The sequence below is a fragment of the Struthio camelus genome, chromosome W (assembly GCF_040807025.1).
Source record: "Struthio camelus isolate bStrCam1 chromosome W, bStrCam1.hap1, whole genome shotgun sequence".
In the NCBI taxonomy this organism is placed as follows: Eukaryota; Metazoa; Chordata; class Aves; order Struthioniformes; family Struthionidae; genus Struthio; species Struthio camelus.
In genome coordinates this window covers 25,160,513-25,186,626 of record NC_090981.1, presented here as the reverse complement: position 1 = coordinate 25,186,626, position 26,114 = coordinate 25,160,513, and the positions used below count along the sequence as shown (strand labels likewise).

At 35.8% G+C, this 26,114-nt stretch overlaps 1 protein-coding gene across 1 annotated transcript in view; it reads left to right on the top strand.

Moving 5' to 3' along the window:
• Nucleotides 1-24,850, top strand: part of LOC104150983 (YTH N6-methyladenosine RNA binding protein C2) — a 33,103-nt gene extending 8,253 nt beyond the window's left edge. Inside the window, exons 6-30 of the mRNA XM_068924295.1 lie at nucleotides 541-643; nucleotides 1,885-2,041; nucleotides 3,138-3,245; nucleotides 4,266-4,414; nucleotides 4,834-4,969; nucleotides 5,331-5,457; nucleotides 6,270-6,335; nucleotides 7,266-7,444; nucleotides 7,640-7,736; nucleotides 7,822-7,909; nucleotides 7,996-8,076; nucleotides 8,987-9,069; nucleotides 9,843-9,948; nucleotides 10,072-10,191; nucleotides 10,518-10,790; nucleotides 11,309-11,435; nucleotides 11,955-12,160; nucleotides 12,628-12,823; nucleotides 15,834-15,943; nucleotides 16,799-17,091; nucleotides 17,558-17,735; nucleotides 18,803-19,006; nucleotides 20,867-21,049; nucleotides 22,787-22,892; nucleotides 23,043-24,850. Coding sequence (XP_068780396.1) covers nucleotides 541-643; nucleotides 1,885-2,041; nucleotides 3,138-3,245; nucleotides 4,266-4,414; nucleotides 4,834-4,969; nucleotides 5,331-5,457; nucleotides 6,270-6,335; nucleotides 7,266-7,444; nucleotides 7,640-7,736; nucleotides 7,822-7,909; nucleotides 7,996-8,076; nucleotides 8,987-9,069; nucleotides 9,843-9,948; nucleotides 10,072-10,191; nucleotides 10,518-10,790; nucleotides 11,309-11,435; nucleotides 11,955-12,160; nucleotides 12,628-12,823; nucleotides 15,834-15,943; nucleotides 16,799-17,091; nucleotides 17,558-17,735; nucleotides 18,803-19,006; nucleotides 20,867-21,049; nucleotides 22,787-22,867 — 3,451 coding nt within the window. The 3' untranslated portion in view covers nucleotides 22,868-22,892; nucleotides 23,043-24,850. The remainder of the gene's footprint in view (nucleotides 1-540; nucleotides 644-1,884; nucleotides 2,042-3,137; nucleotides 3,246-4,265; nucleotides 4,415-4,833; nucleotides 4,970-5,330; nucleotides 5,458-6,269; nucleotides 6,336-7,265; nucleotides 7,445-7,639; nucleotides 7,737-7,821; nucleotides 7,910-7,995; nucleotides 8,077-8,986; nucleotides 9,070-9,842; nucleotides 9,949-10,071; nucleotides 10,192-10,517; nucleotides 10,791-11,308; nucleotides 11,436-11,954; nucleotides 12,161-12,627; nucleotides 12,824-15,833; nucleotides 15,944-16,798; nucleotides 17,092-17,557; nucleotides 17,736-18,802; nucleotides 19,007-20,866; nucleotides 21,050-22,786; nucleotides 22,893-23,042) is intronic.
• The last annotated feature ends 1,264 nt before the right edge of the window (nucleotides 24,851-26,114 follow it).

The window sequence follows — 26,114 nt, the reverse complement described above, 5'->3', positions numbered from 1 at the left end:
GTGCTGGAGAGAGTAGCGGCAATCTTTAACTTGATGTGCACAGCTAGCTCTGCTATGGGTATCAGAATAGTAGCTTTTACAGATTTTGAAATTCTTGAAGAAGAAATTGATGCATCAGCTGATCTTATGTCATGCAGTCAATTACAGACAAATGCAAATATTGCAGGCCAAATATTTGTTGAAAAATGGGAGCCTGGTGTCTGCACTGATTTTTCCAGTAAATTAAGCAACATAGGCTCTCCAGGCTCCTCTTTTTCCTTTATTTTTTTAAATTTGCATTTGATTTTGTCAAACGAATTCATTGTCTGAAGTTTTGGAACATAAGCCTTAAGGTTCTTCAGGAAGTCTCTTGGAAATAGCCACTGTGTAAAAACACATAGTGAGCCTGAATTCTTTGGTAAAAGAACTATAATCTAATCCCTCTGGTGAGCAGCTATTCAATCCTTTAATTTTTAATAAATAGAGCAAAGTTAGTGTGTATTTACATTACACAGTTAAATGGTGCAAAGGACTGAAGTATCTTTATAAACTGTTTAATAGGGTTTCTCCAAAGACTTTGTTAACGTTTTGCACTAATGGTGTACTGCTTCGCACCCTAATGGCAGGAGACAGCACTCTATCAACAGTGACACATGTTATTGTGGTAAGAATCTTGTTGTATTTCACGTGAGAGGGAGCAGGTACATATTGAATATTGTAAGATGAGATTCTAGGGGGTCTTCCTTATTAATTTCCTGAGCGTTTAATATGTTCTTGTTTTGGCTGACCCTGAATTAAAGTAGCTTTTTTTTTCCTCCCCCTTATCTGATGTCTCTTATTGCATATACTTTTTTTTTTTTTTGATAAAATAATTTTATTGACTTCCCTTAGGTTCATGCTGATAATTGATTTTGGGTATCATGATGCAGTTTGGGAGAATAGAACCTTAAGTCATTTGTAACATCCTCTGTCAGAAGGCAGAAGAGCTTTAAGGAGCTTCTTGTTGATATGATTCAAAGTGAACGTATCAGTTTTTCTTGCATCTTGTACTACTTTTTGAAGTCCAGGTTTGCGCAAATGTATTCAAGATAATAAGCAATCTAATTTTCAGCAAATTACTTAAGTATGTTGGTTTATAATTATGTGAATACTCCTACTGTGGAGTCTGAGAAGTGAGTGGAACTGGAGTATTTATCGCCTTGCCAAAATTAAGATCTCCACTGCTGGAAGACAGCATAATTTTAGTTGCTTAAGTATGAAAGTGAAACAAGTATAAGAATGTTTCATGCATTCTTGCCTTCAGTCTAAAAATCTTGTATTTGGGTCTCTACTCTGTAAGTTCATAATGTAAAACAAGATAGAAGAATACAGCAACAAAGATTATAACATCAATTAAGGCATATGACTGATCTGAGCTGAACTTGTTCATGACTTAATGGATCTAAGCAATCTGACTTTTTTTCTATTTGTGTGATAGCTTGCATTTCTCTAAATGCTCATCAGTGCTGAAGTGAGAGTTTATTAAAGTAGATTTTGTAGGATTGCAGTTTGTGTCAGTGTCTTGGAGATGAGATGCCTTTGGATGTAAGTATTAGAAAAATTCCAGAAGTTCACTTGAGCCTCTGAAATCAAGCTATGTGTGGCTTGTGCATTAACAGCAGTCTGCTCTGATATCTTTATGATACTTCTTGAAACAGTTTGACTTCTCAGTATTAAAAAAAAAAAAACAACAACCTTATTTAAAGCCAGTGAGATCTACTTCTTAATGCATCCGTAATGTACCGACAAAATACTGTTTTAGTTTTAAAAAAAAAAAAAAAAAGTTCACATTTCTGAAAGGTTGTAAGTCTGGATCCGTGATGCTTATCAATTTTTTTTGTCTTTCTTTCTTTCCTTTTTTTTAAGGATGAAGTACATGAGAGGGATAGATTCAGTGATTTCTTGTTAATAAAACTGAGAGATGTGTTGCAAAAACAGACTGGTCTAAAACTAATTCTTTCTAGTGCTGCTCTAGATGCAAATCTCTTTATTAGGTATTTTGGAAGTTGTCCAATAATACACAGTAAGTATTTATATCAACTCTTAAACGCTAGGCAGATATAGTCAGATTTATAAAGTGAAGTTAATCAAAGTTAGAACGATGCTCTTCTTTTTATTATGTTTATTTAATTAACTATTTGCAAGTATTTCAGTGAAGTGTTTTTATCACAGGAAGTACCGTAAGTTTGGGGATCCCCAGTCCCCCCCGCCATGTAGGTGTTCAGATCAAGGAGCAGGAAAAGGTTCTTGAGGCGCCAGTCTCCAGGGTGCTACAGATCCTAGGTTCGACAAGAGTCTGGCTTTCATTAATTTGTTCCAGCAAATTCTAGTTCCTACTGTATAGCTTCCTAAATTACGTGAACCAAAGCTATATTTTCTGGGACTATCTGAAGGAGAGAAAGGTCCTGGGTGATTTCAACTCAGCTATGGCAAAAGTCTACTAAGGGAGCAGAAATTAAAATCTAGGGATAAAGTTTCCCTGTGCAGTGGAATCTTTAGTGTCCATAAAGGTGGTCTAGAAATGAGCACTATTGAAAAATAAATCAGGGTAAATTGTTAGGAGATACAGACCATTTGGAATATCTCATTTGTTAGGAAGTATTCAGTAAAGCAGGCATCTGCTCGTACACTTCTCTTGAAAGAAAGTATTTTAATGCAAAAGCGTCAATCTTTTTGTGCCATCTTGCACTAAAGCTGTATTAATTACTGTTACATCTGTAATCTGTCAGTCATACAGTGGTAGCTAACAGTGGATTCTTTACTTTAACCTTAAAGAAAAATGGCTACTTTTAATAAAATAGCAATGAATAACTGTTGATCACAGGCATCTCTTCCCATACCACTTCAATAGAACTGAAGAGGTTAGTGAAAGTCGTTGTACCCACCTGGTATTTGCCTTTGTAAATGTTAATTTGTTTTGCAGTGCAGTAATTTTAAGAAAAGAAATGCCTGATAAAGGTACTCTTACATGATTTTTCGAGGAAAATAATAGTTATCCCTTAAACGAGAGTGTTTTGTTTCATAGTTGATTTCTCATGTGTATGAAATTGCAATTTTTATTAAGATTATCAGGGGGCCCAGGGAATATTTAGTATAGTATAAATCATTTATATTTTCAGTACAAGGAAGACCTTTTGAAGTGAAAGAGATGTTTCTGGAGGACATTTTACGAAGCACTGGATATACAAATAAAGAGATGGCAAAGTACAAAAAGGAGAAGCAGCGAGGTTGGTACCCTTTTGGGGAAGGGGGCGGGTAGGGTGTGAGGCTCATTGATTCGTTGAACAATTAAATATAGTGATTCTGTGTGTGAAATTCTAAAGACGGAATATTAGCTGAGACAAGATCAGATGAAAGAAAGTATCTTTAAGCTCTCAATGTTTACCTTGTTGAAGTATAACAGATAAAAATTAAATATTTTCACTTTCGATAGTTGCATATTTTTTGTCTCTGTTTGGTAAGTATTGTTTTATCTTTCCTAATTATTCTGGAGCAGAAAGGGCTATAAATTTGTGTTTTACCCACATGAAAGACTTAGCAGCAGAAGCTACTATATGACTTCTGGGTGCAAATTAAACTGCAGCTGCTGTAGAGGCAGTTTGTTTGTTTGGTCTTTTTGGTTATTGCGCAGAAGCAGTTCCTAGTGGTAACATTTTTCACCGTATTTCTCAGATATGAAACAGTAATACACTTGAACTTGGTACAGTTGTCTTTAGGTTGATTAAGTAGATACGTTATTTGAAAGCAAACATTCTTAACTTATAAAAGGCGTACCTCTTAAATTAAGAGCTGTTGCAAAATGATCCTAGTGTATATAACATATAGACCTAACTGTTTATCATGTTGCTAGCTTTGATTGCTGTGGATGGAAAAGTTCAGCTAAAGCACTGCTATGTCTTCTACTGTTTTTTCTGCTTGTACACAAAAATTAGTTGTTACATGCAGGAGCTATTTCATTTCTCTTTGATCTTTCACTTCTGGAAGGAGATCTGAACTCAGAATTCTTTAAAAACTATTTACTTAGGAAACTCTTTCAAATATACTGAGTTGGAAAACTGGAGGCTTTGGAAGTTTTAACACCCGAGTGGTATTTTTGCCTTGTTCTTAAAGCAGAGGTTTGCAGTGGTGGAGTTTGGGAGCCCTTAGATAAAAACTTTTGGCTTAGTCTCACTACTTTTTGTAGCAGAAAGCAATGGATGACTAACATCACTTTAAAACACTTTTTGGGACTATCTTATGCATTCTAGAAGAAAAGCAGCAAAGCACTCTTACTGAGTGGTGTTCTGCTCAAGAAAATAATAGCAAACCAGAATCTCAGAGGCAAAGACCTGTCCCAAGCGTAGCTGAAGAGTATGATCTGTTAGATGATGGTGGTGACACAGTATTCAGTCAACTGGTAAGCATTTTCTTTTGTTGGAAAGATTTAGATTTACATTATATTAGTAGACACTTAAAAATTGATTTATAGAGACATTATTCCTGTTGAGTTTCTAGGAGGACGTTAACATGCTTTAAAATATTAGTTTCTTTTTTTATTAGTTTAACTATTCTAGAATATAGCCAAGGCATGATTTATTAGATGATGGTGACAGTTGTACATAACTGTTCCTTAGATCAACTCACTGCCATTGTTGTAAATACCTGCATGTGATACCATAAATACTTTAATTTATGTGTGAATGCTGTATTTCTGCTTGTTACTTACAAAGCTAACTGCCCTTACACTGTTAAAATTCCTAATGTGTAATATATGAGAAAAGAGACAAAATAACTTTTTAGAGAGATTCATCTTTCAAGGCTGTTTTTTCTCTTTAGACTGAAAAAGATGTAAATTGCCTTGAACCGTGGCTAATAAAAGAAATGGATTCTTGCCTTTCTGACATCTGGCTGCATAAAGATGTTGATGCCTTTGCTCAGGTGTTTCATCTCATTTTGACTGAAAATGTCAGTGGTAGGTTTCTTTCGTTTATTTTATTCTATAAAGAAAAAAAAGAAGAAGCCACAGAAATTCAAGTTATTATCCCAGTTTCAATCTTTGTGTTACTTTTGATTTCTAATGCTAATTGGAAAACTGAATAGGATGATTTGGGTTTATTGAATTGTGTAGTTATTCATTACTGAACTTGTTCTGAAGTGTTAACAGATGTTATAGTATGTTTCTAAAATAGTGTTGAAAACTGACTGTAGGATGGAGTAAGGAAGTAAACTCTGGTTGGGCTGGCTTTTGCAATTCTTATTCGTGTTACATTTAGATGAAATGATAACATTTGCCTTTTGTTTTGTTTTGTTTTCTTTTCTTTTGTACTTGTCAGTTGACTACAGGCACAGTGAAACCAGTGCAACTGCACTAATGATTGCTTCAGGGAGAGGCTTTTTGAGTCCAGTAGAGCAACTGATCAGTATGGGAGCAAATATCCACTGCAAATCATCCAATGGCTGGTAAAAACAAACAGCTCGACTGAAAAAAATATATAAATTTTTATATAAAATGAAAGATTTCCAATATACTTCCTGAATGAATTAATTTAGCAATTTTTCAGTGCTGTAAGCAGTAATACATTTTGACAGGCTAAACAATTTTTAACTTTTGTTGCATCATTCTTTTCTGCAGTCTTAATTAAATACTTAATTAAACAGCCAAATATACAGATATACACTTCTGTTTTCAATTAACCTGATTTGGCACCTGATTGGGAAAAAAATGAGAATCTTTCTACATTCACTGAATTAGACCCAAAATGCTTGGTCACTTGTAGTATAAGAGAGTAACCTCTATAGGACTGAAAAAATAACAACTTCCATAAGGCGTCAAACAGACCAAAATCTTTACACATTACTGTAAAAAACATCTGAGGTGTGACTTTTCAGGATGACTTCTGGGTGCTGGTGAGGTTTATTAGTGAAGGTGCTGCAAGAGGCATGGCTTATTTTTGCACATTGGTGTGTGATTTTTCAGAGGAATTGGCAAACTCTGCCCTCCCCCCAACATTTGCAGGCATTTCTGCATAGAGCAAGTATTCTTGCTTGGTAGAGAATTGTAGATATCTAAAAATCATGTAGCTATATGTCATACTCATTTATGCCCATGCAAATGGGATGTTTCAGGTCCAGCAGTAACCGTACTGATTAAACTATAATGCAGAAATTGATAGAAAAAAATGCACTGAATCAGTTGTTTACTGACATAATGTGGTATAGATATACATCTTTTGAAGACAGAAGTAATAAAGATCACTATGCAACTCTTTCAGGATGGCTTTGGATTGGGCTAAGCACTTTGGACAGACGGAGGTTATTGACCTTTTGGAATCCTACAGGTAAACTATAATTACTTTGCAGGAATAACATGGAGAATATCAATTTGTGCTTTGCCGCCTTTTAATCAGAAAAGTTGATAGTTTTGTGGGTTCCAAAGTCTGGTCTAGATAGCTAGACTTATTTGAGCATAGGAACATTTTGAAAACATATTGTTATTACTCAACGGTTTGTTTTGCATTCAGTATCATCATAGTGATTATGATGGCATAGGTTGTATGATATATGTAGTTCTAATGGTTAGGACTTCTTTTATGTCATTTATGTTGATCTTCTTCCCTGACAGGTATGTCCACATCTAGGCAAGATGTGGTTATATTAACTTAGCCTGTCTGTATGGTGAAGATAGCTGTTTTGTAGTTACAGTGCTACCATGGTCCCAAATTAAGGCTCTGTAATTGAAATGAAGCTGATCTATCTTTTATAGTGGTTTTTTTTTTTCCCTTTGGTGTGTATTGTCGATACTTGATGTATCTATACTAAAAGAAACTTTACGGATGAGCGATAAATACATTAAAACATTCAAGAATTGTTTTTTGATTAACTTACAGGTAGTAGTTTACAGTTCTGCAGAGCCCTATTTTATTGTAATTTCTCTTAGTGTAGTTTCTGTTAGTGTAGTACCTGCTTAAACTTCCATAGCAGGAAAGTAGTTGGAAAATATATGTTTCTTTTTAGGATTTTCCCTTTAAGTGGTTAAACAAATGGCATTTATACTTTCAGTTCTTTCAGGGTTGCTTACTGTTGTGTTTCAATGAAGATGATTAAAGTTAATGCTAAACATTCAAGTGCTGTGCTGCTACATTTTAAATATTTCTTATTAAAAATGGGCATAGTAGTTATGTTAGTCTTGATGTAAATTTGAATTGATATCTGAATGCAAGCCTGAAGCAAGCAACCTTGAGTCTGGCCTGTGTATTTATATTTTTTAGTGCTTCACTGGAATTTGGAAATCTGGATGAAAGTTCCCTGGTCCAAACAAGTGGTAGTGACCTTAGTGCAGAGGACAGAGAATTGTTGAAAGCTTATCATCACAGTTTTGATGATGAAAAAGTGGATCTGGATCTGGTTATGCACTTACTTTACAATGTCTGTCATAGTTGTGATGCTGGTAAGTATATATACACACGTCTAATAAATTGCTGTAGATTCAGCTTTTGCTGATTAAATTGTGCTTTCTGTTCAGCAATACCAAAATGGTAAAACCTTTTGGGGTGTTAATATACATGATTCTTAAGTATAGTTTTGTATACTTGAAGAGTTTGTTATTTAACTCTGTATACAAACTTTTTTTTTTTTCCTTTAGGAGCGATTTTAATATTTCTTCCAGGATATGATGAGATAGTTAGTCTGCGAGACCGTATTCTTTTTGATGACAAGAGATTTGCTGATAATGCTCACAGGTAAAAACTCTGGTTTATATTGTTGACTCAAGTTTTTACTGTTTTTTGTGAAGATGCTTAAAACCTGTTTTCTGTCTTGCATTAGATATCAAGTTTTCATGCTGCATTCAAATATGCAGACTTCAGATCAGAAGAAGGTGCTTAAAAGTCCACCTGCTGGCATCCGCAAAATAGCAAGTATCATGTGACTTTTTCCAATGTTATATTGATTAATACAGTCTTTGCTTCTACAGTTACTACAGTATTTTTTTAATTACAGATTCTTTCTACTAATATCGCAGAAACCAGCATCACAGTCAATGATGTTGTGTTTGTTATTGATTCAGGGAAGATGAAAGAGGTATGCTTGGCTTAAACTTCCGTTTGATTAATGTTATTTTAGAATACTAATACAAAAACATAAGCTTTGAAGGATTTCTTTTATTAGTAGGCCTAGTGCTAGTATGTGTTGGAAATAGATACCAAGTAAGAAAACTTCATGAGCAGTTTTGACAACCGTTTGTTTTATGACAAATATTGTAAACAGCTAGCTCTTAAAACCCTGGAAAAGCTGCTGCAGGCTCATTTTTAAAACGCAGCCTTCTATTTGATTTCAAGGAATGTCCATCTGTTCAGACCTCCATCTTCCTAAGCAGAGAAAGCTGGGAGTTCTCTCTGTCCTATTACTGTATCCAGACTAAGTCTAATCTATAGCTAAGTTCTTAAGCTTTGTTTGTTGACGACAGTGTTGAATGGCACTTTCCTAATTATTAGTACAAGAAACATGAGATAACGTGCAGTAATGAGATGGTTTTAAGACCTAGGATATGGTTTAGAAAATCAAACTGTGTTTCAGAGGAGGTATGTTCATCAGATTTCTGAAGTTCTCATGGTAATGCAGTTGTTCTGAATTTTAGCACAACATTTAGGAAAACTGAAATAATTCTTAAGCATGTCAAAAAAGAGAACTTTATTGCCTGTAACATTTTTGCTTGGTTTGGGGTGCTGCAGAACACAATTCATTGTGCAAATTACTTATTGACTGGAAAAATTCCGATTTAGAAAACTGTGTAGTACAAACATATTGCAAAGGAGAGAGCATAAATTCACTTGAAACTGAACTGCTTTAAAACATACCCTTGTGTCAGATGCTGCTGCTGCTGCTATTACTATTTTCAGAGAACTTGTTTTGATGAGCTAAGTAATTCGTTACTCTCATTTCATATACCTCATTAAATCTTGTTTTTATGTTCTTTACTTTTCTGTTATAGAAGTCTTTTGATGCACTGAATTGTGTTACTATGTTAAAAATGGTGTGGATTTCAAAAGCCAGTGCTATCCAGAGAAAAGGCAGGTAATACATGCTTCATATTGAATTTTATTTTGCAAACATCTATCATCTTTAAGCGAATGTATTTGCTTTTTTTCTTCCTGCGTAGCACCTGCAATATCCTATAAAAAGGTGTTACACAGCTTGTCTATCTGCGGGCAAAGGGCTATCTTAACGCTAGTTTTTGATGCCTCTTCATCCCCGTATTAGAAGAGATATTATTCATGCTTCTACAGACTGTTCCTGACTTTACGGGCCTTTATCATACTCTTCCCAGGCCTGGGTGAGGGCTAAGAGGAAACACCCATGTTTGCTGATAAAATGTCAGCATTAACCTGCAGGAATTTGGGTGTGCATGTGAGCGTTTTTCATCTCTGTCTCTTCCCTTTAAGTTGTCTGCCTTTTATTCCTGGAATAACTTCCTTCTGTTCCACATTCTGTTCCAAATTTGGAAGAATGAAGTTTATTACTGTCCTTACCTGTAAGGAATATGAGATTTGGATTGGTCTTAGGGCAGCAAAAACCCCACACCTGTTCAAATAGGACTTCTTTTCATTTCTCCAAATCTTCTGATGCTGAGGTAAAGTTAAAATAGCAAATTTCCTTACTATCAAAAATAAACCATTTACTGGAAAAATCTCACCTCATGTGTGGGCCTTCTGCTTAATGACAAAATTATCTTTGTGTTAGACTTGCTTCTGTGGTTTCAGTTTGAATTTATTTTTTACTAAAACAAAACCAGAAAAGCTCACAACTTATTTGTAGTTACCAATGAGCTTTAATATTTTATTTTCAAGGGCTGGTCGCTGTCGGCCTGGAGTCTGTTTCCGTCTGTTCAGCAAGCTCCGATTTCAGAATATGTTGGAATTTCAGACTCCAGAACTTCTAAGAATGCCACTTCAGGTGCATGTTCAGTTATCAATCAATCATACCTTTTTTTAATGTAGTTTCACCACACCGTATTATTACCTACAGAATACTGATTTTTCCACAGTCTTAACAAGTTCTTTGTTTTTTAACTTGCAGGAACTTTGTTTGCACACAAAATTGCTGGCTCCAATTAATTGCCCAATCGCTGACTTTCTCATGAAAGCTCCAGATCCTCCACCAGCTTTAATTGTGAGAAATGCTGTGCAAATGCTTAAGGTCAGCAGTAGAGTAGGCTTATATGGGAGTTATATTTGCTTCTGTGTTCGTGGTACGTCAATATGTTTTCCTCTGTCTTATGTTTAGTGAGACTTTGTTGTTTAGTCACTCAGGGACGCTCTGGGTTTCTGTTTCCATTTGGTCATGTGGACAGATCAGTTCTTGTTAAGGGGAGAGAGACTGCGTAAAAATATCAGCTCAATTTCACACAGTTTGTCTTGCATTTTTAGTATTTGGCAACTAATCTAGCTAATGTCCCACATAGATTTCTTTTCTGCTTTTGTTATAAACTCATTTTTCCCCTTTCCTCTTTCTTTTTAAATCAGACAATAGATGCTATGGATACTTGGGAAGATCTCACCGAACTTGGTTATCATCTGGCTGATTTACCAGTAGAGCCACACCTTGGTAAAATGGTGTTGTGTGCTGTTGTTTTGAAGTGCCTGGATCCTATTCTTACCATTGCTTGCACTCTTGCCTATCGAGACCCTTTTGTCCTACCTACACAGGCGTCTCAAAAGCGTGCAGCCATGCTGTGTAGAAAACGTTTTACTGCAGGAACATTTAGTGACCATATGGCGCTTCTCAGGGCTTTCCAGGTATTATTTCATCTTCAGAAAGAGTACTAATCTCAGTAGATTTCATATCAAAGCAAATGGTGTACCTACAAAGTTGGAAATAGATAGACTGTAATTAATAGATAGACTATAATTAATTCCTCAGAGAAGAAACTTTGTTTTTTGCCTGGCGGCTTTCCTGTTCAGTGAACTCACTAATAATTTTATCTGTAGGAAACATTTTGTTCAAATTATTTTTATTTTTCCATATTACTTGCTAGCCTAGTTAAACTCTGAATATTCAAACAAGATGTCATTTCAAGTAATCAGTGGATAGGCTATAAAATAACTTGGAGATGCTTTATGTTAATTTAAAGAAGAAGATGAAGATAATGTAGTACTTGACCAGAATAGATCTGGCTTGATACATATCTCCCCTTTCAGATATGGGATTTGTCTTCACTTTATTGTCATAAATTTCACTGTACTTAACCAAAAAGTTCATTTCTGTTTTTTTAGTTAATCAAATTTATAAGCAAATGTAAAAACACTGTTTACAGGCATGGCAGAAGGCGCGGAGTGATGGCTGGGAGAGAGCCTTCTGTGAAAAGAACTTTCTTTCTCAAGCCACAATGGAAATCATCATAGGAATGAGAACACAGTTGCTTGGTCAGCTCAGAGCTTCAGGTAAATAGCTCATAAAAAAAAAAAAAAAAAAAAACCTTAACATAAGTTTGGAGTCCAGCCTAGTATGAGCAGTAACAAGAATAGTGTTCACTGGTGTCAGTTACTTCCTTAATTTGAAATGGACTGATGCACATTCATTCTGGGCAGGTGCAGATTCTAGATGGAGGAAGTGTTGCTGGGGAACAGAATCTCATGCTGATCTAACTGAAAGCACTCTTTGTTCCACATTTCACTGGCTTTCACAGTGCAAGATTCATTTCTTTGGATTTTCGTGTTCTGTTAAATTATTTCTACATGAAATGTCTTTGTATTGTAAAAGTAACTCTACTTTGTGATAGTAAAACTCATTATCTCTAGAAGGATCTCAATCTAATGGTTTCTTCTTGATTGTGGTAAGGTTGGCAGTGTGAAAAATGCAGCAAATTTGTACTTTATTTCACTTTATTTCCCAACAGGATTTGGAGAAGAAAAAATATATAAAGTCCACTCTAATGAATCTTTATCTTCTTCCTTGCTCAGGTTTTGTTAGAGCCAGAGGAGGAGGTGATATTAGAGATGTTAACACTAACTCTGAAAACTGGGCTGTAGTTAAAGGTGCTTTAGTGGCTGGGATGTATCCAAATCTAGTGCATGTAGACAGAGAAAGCCTCATTTTGACTGGACCAAAGGAGAAGAAAGTACGATTTCATCCTACCTCTGTTCTTAGTCAACCTCAGTATAAAAAGGTAAAATCTCAAATTTGTAGTCTACAAACAAGAGCAGAGTCTGCTAAACACGCTTGTGAAAGTTTTAAAAATTTCTCTTCATAGTTGTCAGTACTTTGACAGCAGCATGTGCGTGCCTAAACGTTACTTTTTGCACAATGCTTTTTTCCTTTGTTAAAGTAAGCAATTGGAGTTGGTTTGTTTTTGCAGAATTGTTTCATCAGAACTTACTTCAGTTAATCCTCTGTTTATGTAGAATAAGACAAAATAGCAAAAAAAACCCTAATTATCAAACTGTTTTGAACCAACTGCTGATGGTAGCAAGAAGGGATTCTGTTCTAAAGTAGTGATTTTTTTTTTTTAGTTTTTTTTTTTTTTAAGCAATATATTTGGCTTTGAAGTGGTAGGGTATCTTATACATACACACACATGCTTTTAATTTCAAATAAAAGGTAAAACAGCCTAAAGTCTTAATTGCTTTTGCGCAGATTCCTCCAGCAAATGGGCAAGCTGCAGCCATTCAGGCACTCCCTACAGACTGGCTTATCTATGATGAAATGACAAGGGCTCACAGGATAGCAAATATCAGATGCTGTTCAGTTGTAACACCTGTCACTGTGTCACTCTTCTGCGGACCAGCTAGGTTACCAAGTAATGCTTTGCAAGAGCCTTCATCTTTTCGAGGTATATACCTGTTGATATGCAGTAGTATGTGGGATGGAAGGATTATTTTTCAAGAACATTTTATATATATATAAAATTTTTATATATGTGCTAAATCTCAAAGCTACAACACCAGAGTTACTGTAGCTGCTGAGTAGCTTACTGGCCCTGTAATAAATGTCTCGGCTTTATACACAAGTAGTTTTATACCTTAATTTCCTTTTAATAAACCTTTTTAAAGTGCTGCATTTTGATTCTGTTGATTTTAACTTTTTACTGTTGACCAGATAAATAATGAAAAATACAACATTAGGAGCTTAATTCTTAAACAGTATCATCAGAAAGGATCCCCGTCCCTGATCTTGTATTCTCTTAGTGTTCTGTCATATATGAAGGTTATGGAACAGTTATGGCGGGGATAGGGATCTGCATTCATAGTCTACAGTAGACCTGTACTAGTTGAAGAGTTGATTTTCTTTGTCGATATTAATGGATCACACCAGGGAAGCGGTAGTTCCTGTGTTGTACATATGTTTCATCCATGATTATAATCTTCCCTGAAAAATTTTTTTCTTCAAATATTGTTTCCTTTGCCCCCATCTCTATTACTTGAGCCAAACCTTATTCACATGGATATCATCAGTGCGTTAAGGCCTGAAGTCTTAGCCTGCTGTAGTATAAGGTTCTTGAAATATGACAATGGTCTTCTCTTCTTTCCTTTTCTTTCTTTTTCTTTTGCTCTTTCACCTTCTTCCTTACTGCCTTATCTATTTGTGGAGACGTACCAAATATACCGTCACGGTCCTTATTGGACAGAATCAGTTTTGCTTTCACGTATCTGAGGTTAGCTAATCAGATGGGCGATTTGTGAACAAATGAATTGCTGTCAAAGCCTCATGGAGAATATATGAATATTTCTTTTGCGTTTGTGCCTGATTTGAGAGCTTTCCAGTACCATGCTGGGCTATGAAAAATAAAACAATAGATTTATAGAAGGTTGTTCTCTGAGATTTGAAGGCTAGTTGCTTAAATAAGTGAGAAATGGATATACCACTGAGTTTTGTCTGGGACGAAATGACTTTGTCTTAAAGTTGAGTGCATTTGTACTGACTTGAGACAGCCCTATACTTAGTTAATGAATGTGACTATGATTACAAATTCATTTGTAATCACAGTCTTCATAATTAAACCAAAATTGGTTTAATTTTGACTAACGCAGTTCTAGTTAATTATCGAAGGCTATGTGGATTCTGTAGTATTTAATCTGCTGTTTTTAATCTCTGAAATTAATTTGAAATACTGTATGTGGGTCAGATTCACTGCTGCCTCCTAGAGGCATGATGAGCCTAATTAAGATAGGCTTTGACATAGGAGAGTAACTAGATGATCTAGACTTCCTGCAGTAGGGAATTTATTTCTTTCTGAACAAAGATTATCCATTTGGCATACCAGACCCCTGCTCTTTCCCTAGATACAATTATCCAACGTGCTTTAGAGGAGATTGAAAGCTCTTCTGAGCTACGTCTATGATAGTTGTCCCTAGACTGCAGAAGCTGTTAGCAGTTCCTCTGAACCTGCTGTCTTCCTTTCTTGCTACTTCCAAATACCTTCCCTTTCCTCCTCCTTCTTTTACTGTACCTACGACTTCAGTGGTATAACCAAGAGCAGAGACCAGTCTGTCTGGCCTCTTTGAAGGCAGGGCCAACATGAACTTTATGTTTAACTTCATGGTGATGGTAAGCGTGTTTTTGGCTGGAAATAACTTGTCTGGGACACCAGAAATAGCTATAAGTGTCACAGTGCCTATTCTGGAAGTAATTAGTTTGGTATTAGGTAAAAAATTCTAAGAATAACCTTACAACTTTTTCCATCTAATATTTCTACAGCAAGCAGCAGTGAATTTTTTTCCAAAAGAAATGCAAGCAGTGTTGTCATATTACATCACTTGAATTCGTACTTACGAATCTTCAGGGACTCATAGGCGTAAATTACATTTGCATTGTTCTGAAATCGCACAAATGTTAGCAGAGTATAATTCCTAATATCTACACCTTTATTGGATTAGTATGAAATGTCTAATGATAATAATGCTGAAAAGTGTAGTTTGTACATTTTTTTTCTAGAGACCAGTTTATCTGATATTGCTTGAATCAGATTATTCAAACTGAACAGTTTAGAAACTGTCATTATTGCAATGTACACCTACTGCTTCCAGCCAAAACATGGATTTTAAAAAATTTTCAGTTATTATCTTCTGGTAGCTTTTAATGACAGTTAGCTATACCAGAAACTAGAAGTAACTGGGAATATACAGGAAATAATTTTGTTATTTTTATAGAGCACTGTAGGAATAGAAGCAAAAAAAAAAATCTATCCTGCTGTTTGTTCTCACTAGAAAAGTTATCTCGGAATCAAAGAAAAAGCCTGTATTAAATTACTGAAGCTTTCTTGTCTTACTGTTTAACTGTTAAAACCAGTATCCATGCTGATGGCATCAAACCTTTTTTTGAGAAATGGGACTCCTGCTTTATAGCCATATATATATTTTTATATGGGTCTTGAATCTGCTGCATTCCTAGAAGATAAACAAAGCATAGAGCAATGCATGATTTTGCGAATAGCTTCAGGCATCAGTTTGTGTGTGCTAATGGTTTATTGATGGAGGTATCTGAGAGAGTCAGATCATAACAGTGCAGGGGTTTACGTGGAGGCACCTGAGTGAGTCAGATCATAACAGTACAGGGGTTTACATAACAGAACCCTCCGTGTGTCTATTTGTGTCTAATATTTGAGTTCTGCTACTAAAGTAAAAGCAGATTGACAGACTTCTTACTGAGAGGTTTTGAGAAAAAAATAAAAAAGATATTTTAATATCTCTATTTAGAAGTAGATGAAGAGAGAATATTAAGTAGAATTGAAATTTAGAAGGGAAATGGGTTTATTTCAGGCAATATAATAATGTTTGGTATTTCATATGCAGTGGAAATAATATAGAAATGCTAATGCACTTTTTCCTGTTTGTTTCATCCAGTGGATGGGGTGCCTAATGACAGCAGTGATAGCGAGATGGAGGATAAAACAACTGCTAATCTGGCAGTACTGAAGCTAGATGAATGGCTCCATTTCAAACTGGATCCTGAAGTAAGCACTGTATCAGCTTAATGCTTGTTCATTGGAAAAGAATATTTGTCTTTGTATTTATCATAGGTTTATTTATTACTTTTTTGTATATTTAACTTTATAAAAATTTCTTAAACATTCAGGTAATAGATAATTTCCTTTAAAAAATGGAAAATTGTGTATTTCCCTCTCTGAGAGCAAGATTAAAGCTAGCTCAAGATGGAGCGTTTGAAGTTGGAGATAATGTAAGAAAGGCCAGATTTAACAAAAGGAAAATAATATATTGAAGATAAAAATCTTCATGTCATTGAGAAACTCTGATGGTTGTTGTAGGAAGAAAAGTTGCTTATGAATTATGAAATGTTCAGACCATTCAGATCCAGCAATAATATTATCTGTTGTAGAGATGTTCAAAGCAGTGGGGTTTTTGAAAACTAAAGTGCATTTTAATAGCGTGCATAATTCAGTCTAAGTTCAGTCACTGCATTTGAGCTAAAGTCTGGCTTTGGAGAAAGATGTCGCTTAGAACTGATCTTTTTTTCGCCAGGTATGAATGAAGAGAATGTGAAAGTGAACAATAACAAATCCTGCAGGTTTACAGTACGGTTGTGAGTTTTTGGTGCAGAGCTAAAAGAAATAGAAGGTTTTAAAAATAATTTTAGATAACCCCAGAGAAGAAAGGATAACTTTTAAATTTTCTTCAAATGACCATCCCCTTCAGCCCCCTCTTCCTCCCCGTTTTAGTCTTGCCAGTCAGAGTTCTGATCCTGTTCGTTTTAGAATGCCAGATGCTGTCTGTTTAAGAGAGACATAGGCAGCCTGTATCTGGCTGATCTAATTTTGATTAGTCTTTAACAGAGTTAAAAATCATTACAGGCTGCTGGTTTGCTGTTGCAACTCAGACAGAAGTGGCATAGCTTATTTCTGCGTCGTATGCGAGCGCCTTCTAAACCTTGGTCTCAAGTTGATGAAGCAACTATAAGAGCAATTATAACTGTTCTAAGCACTGAAGAACAGTCTGCAGGTTTGCAGCAGCCTTCAGGGATTGGGCAGAGACCAAGACCTATGTCTTCTGAAGAACTTCCTTTAGCATCTTCGTGGAGGTCAAGTAACAGCAGGAAAAGCTCAGCAGAAACAGAATTCTCTGATGACTCTTCTAATGCTGAAAAGTAAGCTGTTTGAAGACTTTCAGAGAATAAGTGGTAATTTTTGGAGATATAAAAGCAGCACTTGAATTTCTGCTAGTAACAAAAAAGAACAGGAATTGCATATGTTTCGTAACAGAAGGATGACAATACAGTCGGAAGAATTGCTGTTGTGCTGCATTGCATTGTAGTTGTGATTTCATTGATAAGTATTTCCTATGAAAGCCTGCTGTTTGAGGGGACAGTCAGTCAGAGATATGTTGTCCGTGAAATCTGATCTCTGGAAAGAAATAGCGGAAGAGCTATAACCCCAGCATTCAAAAACAATGCATAATAAGTATTTTTTAAATTTAAAATACTTAATATGGTTTGTACTTATTGTAATGTTTATAGTCATGCAATAGGCTGAGATTTAGCTGTCAGTTCTACTGCGACTGCTTATTAAACTCTTGGCGTGTTAAACTATCCTAAATCCACCCTTACCTCTTAGGGTTCTAATGAAATCTACACCTCCAGCGTTTCACCAGGCACAGAAGTACAAAGAAAGAAGCGTTTTGCACTCCAAGCGAGCTTCAGATGACAGGTCAGATCAATCATCAGTGAAGTCTACAGACAGCAGTAGTTATCCTAGCCCATGTGCCAGTCCCTCTCCTCCATTATCTGGAAAGGTAGAGTTCTCATGAATAAATTATCCCACTCTTCGATATTGTATTTCAGAAGTAAATTAGATTGCATCTTTCAGAAACTGTCTTGTATTATATTGATAAATTAAGAGCCTAACTTAGATTTCCTTTTTTTAACCTGCGTAATGCTATTTCTTTTTGGAACTTAAAATCTAGACTAAGTATCCTTGTTATGCTAGCTGAATGCAGTAAAATATTGTTCTTTGCAGAGAGCTGAGTTAAAGCTATCTAGAGTAGAACAATCTCTCTCTCTCTCCCCCTCTTTTTTTTTTTTTAACTTTATGTAATCACCAGTGGAGTTATACTTGTTTTCTTGCTAAATTAATATACAGAGCCTGCACTCTGAATTCTCCATTTTGCTTTGGATTCTGCTTCCCTCTGTTTCTGTAATAGCATATATTACGACACTGGTTCTCTTCAAGTTTTGTGTTATCTGCCTCATTATGACTGCTTGCTTTCTGAGGATAGTTGTTTTAATAGACCGCACATTTTATGAAGTTACTGGCTTAATTCTCCCAGCATATTTGAATGGTAAACCACAGAACACTGAGAGGAAAACCTCTTGTTCCTCTAGGCACTGACTCTTTGGAGGCTTTGATAATTCCTCTTAAATCTTTCACATTTTAAGTTCACGTCATGTAAAAGCGGGACAACTTATGTATTTTCTGAAGATGGGAAACGTGAATAGTGTAGCTTAGGCTACAGTCTAGAACAGTTACGTTTCTCGCCTGAAGGTGTGTAAAACTTGAAATAATTGTATTTAATTGCTAGACTGCTGCTCTGCTGTACTTGTTTGCTGTTCCTCTTTTCAAAAAGACTGATTATTTTGGAAGGTGTCTCAGAAATGTAAAATAGATTTGAAATACCTTTAAAAACCAATGCAGATAGTACCAGCTGAGAGTTTCTGTTTTTCTATTAGAACCTGGGGGAGGAATGCAGGAATGCACTCAAGGGATTTTTATCTTCATATGTTGAAATGGTTTACAACTAAACTTTAGAACTAAAACCTACTTTACTTTATTGTAGTTTATTTTACTGTATTCTTTTTGCAGGGTTCCAAATCTCCCTCACCAAGACCAAATATGCTGGTTCGGTACTTTATAATGAAAAGTAGCAACCTACGAAACCTTGATATTTCTCAGCAGAAAGGTATATGGTCTACTACGCCAAGTAATGAACGAAAACTAAATAGAGCCTTTTGGGAGAGCAGCATGGTTTACTTAATATTTTCTGTCCAAGGATCTGGACACTTTCAGGTGAGTCCTTAGTTAACATTACATGTTAGCTTTGGCTGATGGTTTAAGAGAGTGTAATAGATGACTACATAGTGGGGAGTTTTTGCTTATGTTTTCTGATCTTCTGAAAAAACAGCTCAGGAGGGCAAGTGTATCTGGTTGCTCAAGTGACGGAGTATTTCATTCTGCTCTGAAATAACACCTTTTTAGCTATCTCAGCTTGTCACTCAAAGCTAAGGCTGAACCAGCTCCAGGTTTCCTCAGTAATGTTGATATCCTAAGTTAATCCTTAAAAAATAAATTAATTAAAAAAAGGCAAAGCAGAGGATTGCTGCCTCTTTTTTGCATGCTAAAATTAATACTATGAAGTAATAAGCAGTTATCAAATGGCAACTTTCTAAAGTCAGAAGACTCCCAGATATCAATAAAAGTCTACTTTTTCTGAACAAGAAACTTCTAAAAGCCAGATGGCTGGAAAGTCATGACTATACTTTTTTGGAGTTATGTCCTGATTTCGCAAATGTTTAGGCCACTACTACAGTATTTTACGTAATATATTCTAGTTAGCAAGAGAGTTGTCAACAACAGGCAGCCAGTTTCGAGTTAAAGGCTTTACCTAGTGATTTGAAGTTGCATGTTAGCTGTATTGTAGGGAAGGCTAAACTCAGTTTTCCCTAGTAAGCAAAGTTCAACTCATCTTATTATATAAACTTATTCATAAAAGCTAAAATTAAAATCTAATGAAGTAATTCAAATACCACAGTCTTGGTGATACCACTGAAAGATTATGGTGGGAGATGCATATGATGATTTGGTAAACACAGATGTAATATTGAAAAGTTATTTTCATTGTCAGTTGTGGTTTTCTGCTCTGTATTAAGGAAACTGTAAATGGGCTGTTTTAGTTGTGCTCTTAGAGGAAGAAGAGGGGGAGTGAAAGGCTTTAGTTTGTTGAAGTCAGGAGCATAGGCAGTTGATGTTGCCTTGCCCCTCAGTTTTGGCCATCCGTGGAAACGTGAGTCTTCCATTCCTATTAACGTGCTCTTCCATTGTGTGTCTTTTTTCAATCTTTTTTCCTCTCCTTTTCCTTGTATCGATTTACATTTCAAATCTGGCTTGAGTTATCCAGGACTGTATCTTATAAAAGTAGTGCGTACTGGCAACCAGAGAATCCAATACAAGCAGCCTCTTAAAGAGATCAAGACTTGTACAACCTTGCCGGAATACTTGATGGGCCACCTCCCCCCACCCTCTCGAGGGATGTCCTGATAACGATAAAAGTCAGAAACCGTTCTGGATTTGTGGTCCTTCCCCTCTCCGCGTACACTCACGCACTCTTGCTTGTCTTGTTGGAATTTCTTCCAGCTTTGAAGAAGAAAACGGCAACTTTAACTTGTCTTTTCTTCAGGAAGAACAGCCACGTGCTCTTAATACTATGTAAAAGGTTTTTAATGTAGAGGGGACAGGGGAAGGAGGGAATGGATCTCCAAAAATGTCTAAGAAGGAATAGCTGCTGGAATATGACATAATACGGCGCTCATCATGATTCTTTACATTTCAAATGTTTTTTACTATACTTTTTTGAAATATTCTGTTACAAAGTTTAAAAGAAATTGTCAAGGTTTAATCAAGAGATATTCTCAGTGGTCAAACCTTTGAATCCATATGTCAAGTGGCAAAAAGATTGACACTTCTCTAGCAATTTTCTAGATGTAAACACTTTTAAATATCTTGCTTCACGGGGAAAAGTGTGTGAATCACTTTGAAACTAATTTGAAAATTTAGTGAAAATGAAGTCCAGTCATTCATTTAATTCCAAAGTGACCAAATGCCCTCTAACTGTGTTTCTCCTTTCGTATTCCAATTTTTTTTTTACTCCAGGGTTTTGCTAGAATGTCGTCAGAGATAGGACGTGAGAAAAGTCAAGACTGGGGGTCTACAGGTTTAGGAGGTGTATTTAAGGTGGAGTGGATCCGAAAAGAAAGTCTTCCTTTTCAGTGTGCCCACCATTTGCTCAACCCTTGGAATGACAATAAGAAAGTACAAATAAGCAGAGATGGCCAGGTAATGTTATTGCCTTGTAAAGTCTCCTTTACTCAGAGCTGTGTTATTTTGGCTTCTTTAGACTTGACATTTTTATCAACGCTTCTCATGTGTCTGTTAATCTGAATCATAGTTCATTGACACACGCACGTTGTGCCCTGCTCGTGCGTTACTGTTGAGGAAATAGAGGCTTTGCTGTAGAGCAAGAAAATGTACGTCTGACAGAAGGAGCCTTACAGTTTTGATGCAACCATGCCTTTGGAAAAATAGGTCAAACTGTAGAAGCTATTCTGATTCATCACCCTTTGTGTATTCTGCCCCAGTTGTTCCCCAAAAGAAGAGAAAGTTAGAAATACCAATTTTAGGTTTTTCCATTTGTAAACAGATTTATAGGCAACTTCTAAAATGTTGTAATTGAGCGTGCTAATTCCTTGGGGAAAAGAATCATTGAGTATAATTTAGATAAACCGTAAGAGAATAATACAGAACTAATTCAGAAGGCAATTAAAGCTATCCACCAACTGTGGAAATTGACTGCTATATATAGCTAGATAAAGATATAGAAAGTATATCTTAACAAAATTGAATAGCCTGCGCTGAAAGTTCCTGTGAAAGGATCCTGTTTCTTTAGCTTCCAGGTTTACTAGTTACAGTGAAAATATGAATTTTTTCCTGTGGTAACTGAGGCATTTCAGAGATCAGTATACAAAGCCTTTCTATTTCATCCAGTCTCTTCTGTGGAAGTAGTGTGATACGCATTGGAACTGTGTTGGCTTTTTCACTCGGAAGTTATGAACAGCTTTTCTGAAATATCACTTGGTTTTGTTCAGGGTTTAGTCTCATAAAATCAAAGCAGCCTTTGCTTAATGTATGTCCACAAAAACTAAAGTTTTCCAGAATTTTTAATTTTGGTTCTGGAGCTCTTCATGTTTGTTTGCTGCTGAGATAGTCTGTCACACCCAAATAAGTGCTCAAAATTGCACCTTTGAGTTTCCTCTGAAATCTGAAGAGAATCCTGAGAGTTGAGGTAGAATAAAGCGTAGGACAGATTCCCTAATCCGCTAAAGCCAGAAGCTACAAATAGCTGAAGGGAAGGTAGCACAGGAGCTTTTTTTGGCAGTTTCTGTGACCTCCCCACTTCCCCAAAAAAGGTACAAATATCTCCATGATGTTAGACGCTTGTTCTAAATTTCATGTATCTCATTCTCACTGTGTTTCCCCAAAACTTCGGTCGTTGTAAGAACGAGGAAAGGAACGTGACCAGTAGCATGCGGTGGTGGTGGAGTATAACAATATTTCTGCTGTAAGGTTTTCTTCATAGACAAAATCTTGAGGATCATTATGCAACTGGTTAATATTAATGTTATCCATGCTTCCATTAAGAGCTGCTGTGTTACCTGTGACTGCCTGTCCAGGTTCTCCACCACACTCAATTGCATTAAGTTTAAGGATCATGATTCTCCACATCTTTTATTTCATAAGCGAGTGGCCTATGGAAGGTACAAGATACATGGCACATATGATCTTGTCCACTCTGAATTTTTTTTCTCCAGAACCGACAGCTTACTCTGAAAGGAAGAAAGCCCAAGCAAACTGTAAACTAGTTCTAATATATGTGTGAATAGTAAAGGAAACGAACTCTTTCAAAAAGACTAAAAGCAGTCACGGTTAACTTTATCTAGCTATTTTTGTAATTGGTTTCTGCGTGTTTAGTACTAGCAGTGAAAACGACCTTCCTAATTTCGTGTTCGTTCCTAGGAGCTGGAACCACAAGTTGGAGAGCAGCTGCTACAGCTTTGGGATCGTATTCCCTTGGGAGAGAAAAGTTCAACTGATTGACTTTATAAAGAGTAACATGCTAGAGGTAGATACTTCATGCATTACTTACTTTATTATGATAGATAGTGATAGAGGAAAAGTTATCCATGTACAATGTATTTGTTTTTCCTTTGCAGTTTGGGAAGAAACAGGTTTACTTAATTTTAAGTTTTTTTTCTTTCTCTTGATTTTTCAGCTATCATTGTCACAACACCTTTTATAACCACTAGAACCAGCAGTGTGCCTACGATATAAAGATGAGGAAGAAGCTGGTGCCACAAGCTCTTGAGGTTGCTGGTGACGCTCTACAACTAGCACTGGAAAAATAGAGGGAATTCTGTTAGTTTCAGTATTTCCTTGTGATAGCAAATGTCGTAAGTCTTCACCAGGCTGTTTTTGACTGAATGACAATGTTTTTAGAGTAGGATATTCAGTGTGCAGTTGACTTTTAAAAAGATAGCTAAGTTCAAATTAAGTTTAAAGCAACGGAATATGTAAGTTCATTATGGCCTTAGAGTAACACAGCAGACAGTTTAAATACACAGTTTACATTTAAACAGTCTCAACACAGTAAAAAGTATGAGAGAAACCAGTGTGATATTAATTAGTCATTTTAAGAAAAATGCAAGACTAAATGAGAATAGATGCTTCGAAATAGATTTGAAGATTCCATGAAGTACTTTTTGAACTTTCATATGCTCAGTGTGAGAGAGCAGGATAAATTCAGACAGACAACTAGGCAAAAGGAGAATGTCAAAGTTCCATTAAGTAAATAAATGAAAGGGGCATGAGACCGCTTTGAGAGAGAATTGGTCCAACACATGTTTCCAGTTTGTTATTTATCTTCTTTAAAAGGTAGTCTCACTTTGGTAAGCTGAAATAACCTTTCAAAAGGCTGCAGTGAAGAGATAGTCTAATAGATCACTAACCTGGACATTATTAGAAGAAGAATTTGAATCCCTCCCCTGAAGAAAAAAAAAAAAAAACAGTAGAACTTTTTTCATCTTTTAATGTAGTCTTCATACTTTCGTTCTATACCTCTTTCATTTTTTTCTTCTATACTAATTTTTTCAATTATTATTTTCTTGGGCTTGTCGTTAGAAGTTAGGTTACTGCAGTGTAAGAGTGATATAAATTCACTCTGCTCACAGTCTGCACTTAACTGCACTGTTAGTATAAACTGAGAGCTTTCCTGCTTTTGAGCAGGAAAGAGCATAAGCTCTTAATGTTTGCTAGGAATATTCACACAGAGTTCAGGGTACACTGTGTATTCCTTCTTGCTTACTGTGTAGTGACTTCCGTGGGTAAAGAATAGGCTTTATCTTTGTAAGAGTAACTGAGTCCTCCTACAAACCTTGGTTTCCAGCAAGTGATGATACTTTTTTGTTTGCTTGTTTTCCCTGCCTCATACATTCTCTGGGATGCAGTGGGCTCCATGCTGTGTTGTATGGCTTTCAAGGATACATGCAGTAAATTTCCTTAGAACTTGGGGCAGATGGAGAAAGAATTCATAAATGTTTCTCTGAACTTCAGGTATGATCAAAGCATGATTAGGTGTGCTCTCCTTTCAGTATGTAGTAATTACTGTTTAGAAGAGAGGTATGATTTAAATTCTGGAAGGGACAGCAGTCCTACAATCAGACACTCATGAAAGGAGAAAAAAGATCATGAGTGGCCTTTCACAGTAGGGAAAAAAGACTGTAAGTATCTTCATGCTTTTTTTTTCCCCAGGAAAACTTTATGTTGATTATCAGCTAAAGCTTTCAGGATATCCACTGACTTTTTTACTGTACGTCTGTTTTTTATTCAAACTATATACAAGTTTCAGTTTGACTAAATATATGATTTGAGGTCATAAACAACTGAGTCCCATTCTGTATCATTGCTTATGTTTTCTGCTGTCAAATTTTCCCAGCAATGATTTTAGAATTCATAATTTTTGTATTTGACTATTTAATGTTTTGAAATACAAAAGCCTCTGTAATAAAGTTGTTTTCAATTTTAGTTCTTGTTTTAAATTGTTGCTTTGCAAAATGAACCTTTTAAAACGTTTTCACTAAATTCAGCGCTCAGACTGCAATGAGTTTCTGCTTAAAATCTAATGTTATACACAAAAGTAATATTTCAGTCAGTTTAAAGCTTTAGGAGGGAAGGTAGGAGCTAATTATGTCCTGAGACTTTAAGTACACTTAAAACTTTCCTTTTCTTTCTTTGTGAACGTTTTCATGGTGATCAGACTTCCTGCAGTTAGCTTCAATTTACCAGATGAGCAAATATTTTAAAATAAGGTTCACATGTTTTTGCTTGTTTTACTAATTTTAATACTGACAGAACAGGATAAATTAATGCTCATAGTGAGGATACTTGCATGTTATTTTCTGGTTCTAATAAGCCAACAATTTATTGTTCCATTGTACTTACCTTACTTTACTGTTTGTATTTTCTGCCTTCTCTCTTTCTTCCCACGAAGCTGCGCGTGTCTTCATGGATACACATTCAGGATTGTTGCTGTCAGTGTCTGAGTAAAAACTGAACTCAGGGAAGACCAAATCAGAGATGAGTAATGTCTTGAGAACAAATCCAAAGGACCTGTCCTGACTTTAGGTGAGGCATAGAAAGGTCCTCTGCAAGGCGATGATTATGCTAGCTTTGAAATGATGATTTAAAAAAAAGAAAAAAAGAAAAAAAAAAAAAAGGTTTACCTCTGATTTATACCACTGTAAGCTCAGTGCCATGGTGTATCAGTGCTTCCTACTGACTTCTGAGACCACCTTTACAAGACAGAATCAACCGGTAGTTGGTAGTTAGAATTGCTGCTGCTCATTCTGTGGACTTTCAGCATTCGGCAACAATATCATTTGGTTTGTAAAAACTGAAGGTAAATGCTTTTTCTGTAAACAGCAATACTACAACTTGTCTATGCTACAGTCTGCAAGGAGTATTGTATAGTAGGTGTAAATGTTTTTTTATTTTTGAACTAAATTACTTACTAGGAGAGGTTATTTTGAACTAAGAAACACTGAACAATGTGATGTATGGTACTCTTGTTTTGCTGTGCAAAGTCACTTGCAGACATACTTTTATTTCTAAATAAAAATACAGAAGAAAGATGTATTAACCTTGTGTGCTGTCATTCCCTTTTACCTCTAAATTAAGCAGCTGTTTTCTGGTAGCACCATAGTAATATACATTTCTGAATGGTAACTTGTAATAAATTAGCATAAATTATTTTTGGATAAGTCTAGCTGGTATTCTCTTGGATTCCCTT